At 39.8% G+C, this 4,483-nt stretch overlaps 1 protein-coding gene across 1 annotated transcript in view; it reads right to left on the bottom strand.

The window, feature by feature from the left end:
• Positions 1-747: 747 nt before the first annotated feature.
• The window catches only part of LOC118406120 (transcription factor Sp3-like), a gene marked incomplete in the record, with an annotated part of 14,960 nt that continues 11,224 nt past the window's right edge, over positions 748-4,483 (bottom strand). Inside the window, 1 exon segment of the mRNA XM_035805989.1 lies at positions 748-3,962. Coding sequence (XP_035661882.1) covers positions 2,680-3,962 — 1,283 coding nt within the window.

Genomic DNA, 4,483 nt, shown 5'->3' with positions numbered 1-4,483 from the left:
ACCTCTTTGAAAAGACCGCCTGGGGGCCGACTCTCTACACCCCGGTTCAGGCGTCTTGGCCCGTAATATCGCTTTGTTTGCGGCACAGCTTTGAAGTCGCCGCCCGGCTTGGCACGGCCAGGGGAGGAGCTTTAATGGCGGGGAGGGTCCGTTTTTGGTCAATGGGAGGGGCGTAGGACGAGCGCGTGGGCGTAAACTTTGTTCTCAAACCAAGGGTCATAAATGTTATGTAAACAAATGAGTCTTTGCTATATACTAGTAGTATGTTATGTCTGTTTCCACATCTTTGGGCTTGACCCAACACATTTTCACCTGTACAAAGATTCAGTAAGATTCCGTACAGCAATTTGTCTACAATGTAAGTTATTTTGTATATCCTGTATTGCTGTGTATACCTTTCTGTATCTTGTTTATGTACGTTTTCTGCTTGTTATGATATGTGGTGAGATATTCCATCTGTACTTAACCCTTCGAGGCATGAATGAACAATTAAGGTTTTGCATGAATTCCTTTATATTATTCCACGAATTTCACATTATTTTCATGTTAAGGTTTGTCCTATAAGATCTGTAAGTTCAGAATCTAAAATCTCCAAGCAGAAGCAATGTAACATTCTGTAACTCATCTACTTTGAAGTTGAAGAATATTTGTACTCAAATCTTCTTGAATATAAATCTATACCAATATTGAAACCTTTCTAGTCTTGTATATGTTTATAAATATAATGGAAAAACCAAAAACAAGCCATTTCATATTCAGCACATTTATTTTCCTACAATTTAGTTACACAGGATTCACAAAACAGAGGACTTCACATCGGACAAGAGTATTCCATAATAAATATGCACACACGAATATATATATGTATAAAACGACAACTTACTACAATTCCTACACAAAGCAAAATGTGAAATTACAATAAAGTGATGAAAACGCAGGCCTGCATTTCCTCAATTCTTAAATATTATTTTGCCAAAACATTAAACAATATTGTGATAGTGTGTTTTTCTTAATCAAAAAGAGACATCCATCCATCGATCCAAGTAAAGTTAAATATGCACATATGTTCCTACATATAGCTGTACCAAAAGCACCAAGGACAAGGATTTCTGCAAGGTACTAAAAAGAATGGCATAGTACTTAACCCTAACCATGCTAAATTTCCATCCATGCACCAAATATGCAATGATTACAGAACTCAGTGGTAAGACGGTTAATAAAACTAAGGCTTGGTATAGCAATAACAAAAGCATAGTCAACATACAAAAACAAAAGGGGCGAATGCAAAACAAGTAGCCATTTTCTTGTCCAAAAAAATTATTATGTATTGGTGTTCAAAGAGTCACCAGCAGTGAAAACCTATGTTTTTCTTTGCTTCTAATTTAGATTTCTTTCAATCGTTGTGTATGTTCAAGGCAGTAGTTATGTTTTGAAATCTAAATTTTAAACATAAATTACTCATATTTGAACTGAAACATTTCAGTGCATTTGCGCAACTATGCTACTAGATATATCATTCAGTCTAAAAAATTAATACTGCCATCTTGGGTACAAGACTGACAAAATTTTTACTTTTGTCATATGACAGGAAAGTTTTAGCAAACTGACCTATATAGTAGTAGTAAACTAACACAAAAAGTTCTTTTTAAAATCCTAGCACACCACATCCAATATTCTTTTCTCATAAAAGCTAAGGCATCAATAACATTACCATGACAATTCAGATATACTGCCATTTCATAGATTGGTACGCATATATCTGTTATCTGGATAAATACTGCATTTTAATGTTTTGAAAATACTACTTGAGAAATGCAATATTATTTTCTCTTCATCCAAGACAGTCATAAGGCATACGTTATTCATTCTATATACTAAGATTGATAAGTTAATAACTTGATATTATCAACTACATTTTCTCCTCAATGATTTGTTCTGTGCTAGTCTAAGAGCACCACCTTGTGACTTTTTTTCCTAACTGCACCAAAATCACCATCCATAGACATAAGTTACAAATATATAACATTCACTGCAATTCACGTACGTGACCATATTTTGACATTAAATCTTGCTGGAAATAAATGCTATGTACCTATTTGGTACAAACTTTCAGTATGTTCATACCTTTTCCAAAAGAAAACATTACGTGGCCATGCTTGTGTGTTGGCATATTATACAGTCTAATGCTGAAATCCCTCTACGACAATCATTGATAGCACAATCAACATATTAAGCTCAAGAATTTCTCGAATCATCTAACCCACTTTCTGGCTTGATATGACTCAATTCTGATCATTTTTCATATTGAGTATGCTTATCTTCTTTGTCATCATCAGCACAAAGATTCCATTGTTAAGATTCTGTCAAAATGGCATAATAATGAACTTTTAACAAAGTATGTTGACCTCATTTTATAGCATATGCCGATCATAATTTTTCTAGCATACCCTACATCTACATCATAAGCATTTTGATATGGATTGACAGATACTTTCGGTGATTTTCTAAAATATTAAGTCAAGCAAAACTAGTCAAACTAAGAAAAACATACCTAATTGCAGCCATTGGCACATACAAATATGTGCTTCAAATATTCAATACAGTTTCCTTACCATAAAAGATCCAATGAATCTGATTCACAGCATTTGGTCTCTAGTGTTTCTCACAATACATAAATTCTTATTTTGAAGCCTCTGAAGTATCTGCTTTTCCCCCAGCAGTTAGTCTACTGAGATGCTGTGGTAGCTGTGATTGTGAAACAACCGTTTGCTGTACAGTACCTGTAGCACTTTGCGACTGTGCTTGTTGTTGTTGTTGTTGTTGTTGTTGTTGTTGTTGTACAGCTATCTGATTCCCAACCACCTGTCCAAGAGAATTTGTAAGCTGGCCCGTGATAGGCTGACCAAACTGGTTCGCCACCTGGCCCTGGATTGGCTGGGTGACAAACTGGGTTAAAGGTTGCCCCATGAGATTGACAGGCTGGGAAACAACTTGTCCTGATTGGGCAATGACTTGGGCTATGGAGCCCTGGGTGATACCATGTTGGAAGGCTTGGGGGGTGGCTTGTTGGAGGACAGTCTGCATGAGTGGTTGGGACAGACTTTGTAGTACACTCTGCGGTAAAGTGATGATCTGACCAAACTGGTTCGTTGCCTGAATAAGGCCTTGCTGCGGTACCCCTTGCGCCGCGATGACTTGCTGTGGGAGTCCATGCTGCTGTATGTAACCCTGTCCTAGCGTCTGCGGTACCATCTGGGCTAACTGCTGACCCTGGAGTTGCAGCCCCTGGGAGGCCTGGACCAACCCCTGGGACGTCTGAATCAACCCCTGGGTGGCGGCACCTTGTTGTAGCATCGCCTGGGTCACCTGGGTGGGTTGCTGGACTTGCTGTAGTCCCACCTGTTGTAACCCAGCCTGCTGAACCTGTTGGAAACCTACTTGCTGTAACCCACCCTGGGTCACTTGTAACCCAGCTTGTTGTAGCATTGCCTGGGTCACCTGAGTTAACCCCTGGTTTCCCTGTGGGTTACCACCCTGTAGTTGAGCCACCTGGGCCAGCGTGGGTTGCTGGATTTGTGCTACGCCAGCCTGTGAGAGTTGTGTTGTCCCAGGCTGGGTGACTTGGGTCACCTGTTGTGTGCCTGCCTGGATGGGTTGGGTGAACCCAGCCTGGGTCATCTGTGCCTGGGTGCCCTGGGATGTGCTAACCTGACTCAACAGTTGCTGGACTCTAGCCTGGGCTAGCTGAGCCACTGCGCTCTGGGAAGCATGGGTCACTCCAGGCTGGGGTACTTGGTGCACTCTAACCTGGGTTATCTGTTGTAACCCATGTTTTGGGTCTTGTGGGTTACCCGGCTGGATCTGCAGGGTGGGTGTTTTGACCCTGCCATGTTGGGCCAGCTGTTGAGTGACTTGAATGTTGGTCAAGTTGAGGTGGGCAGCAATGGGGAGACTACCGTCCACTTTAGGTTCCTGAAATGGAAGGAAAATTCAAGTTTGTACTCATTCATAAAGAACACCATTCAAACCAAGGACCTGTCCCTCCCTCCCTCCCAAGATGGAAATTTACTTCTTGGGACGTAAAAAATGTTACCCAACCCATCCAAAAAATATGAACTGTTGAAAATCTATTTTAATCAGCTTAAAATGACACATTTAACAAGGAAAATCAACAACATTGGCTCCCAAACAAAAAGTGTGACAGAAAAAACTTTTAAAGCTGGACACAGCCATGAAAACCACAAACTAAGTTTCACATCGTCAGGTACATAAAAGTTATTGTTGAATGAGAAATTTCAAGTCATCAAAATATCACGTTATCATGTATGTAGTATATTCAAAACACCTATATTACCACATACTAAAGGTTAATTTTAACACATAGGTCCCAAGAGCTTCCAAACTTGACTTGGTTCATGGATACATTAATAGGAAAAGGGTTAAAATTTGCCATACATGTAGAGTTCTTCATTTTTATATGACT

This window comes from Branchiostoma floridae, chromosome 18 (assembly GCF_000003815.2).
Source record: "Branchiostoma floridae strain S238N-H82 chromosome 18, Bfl_VNyyK, whole genome shotgun sequence".
NCBI lineage: Eukaryota > Metazoa > Chordata > Leptocardii > Amphioxiformes > Branchiostomatidae > Branchiostoma > Branchiostoma floridae.
This window is presented reverse-complemented; position numbering and strand designations above follow the sequence as displayed.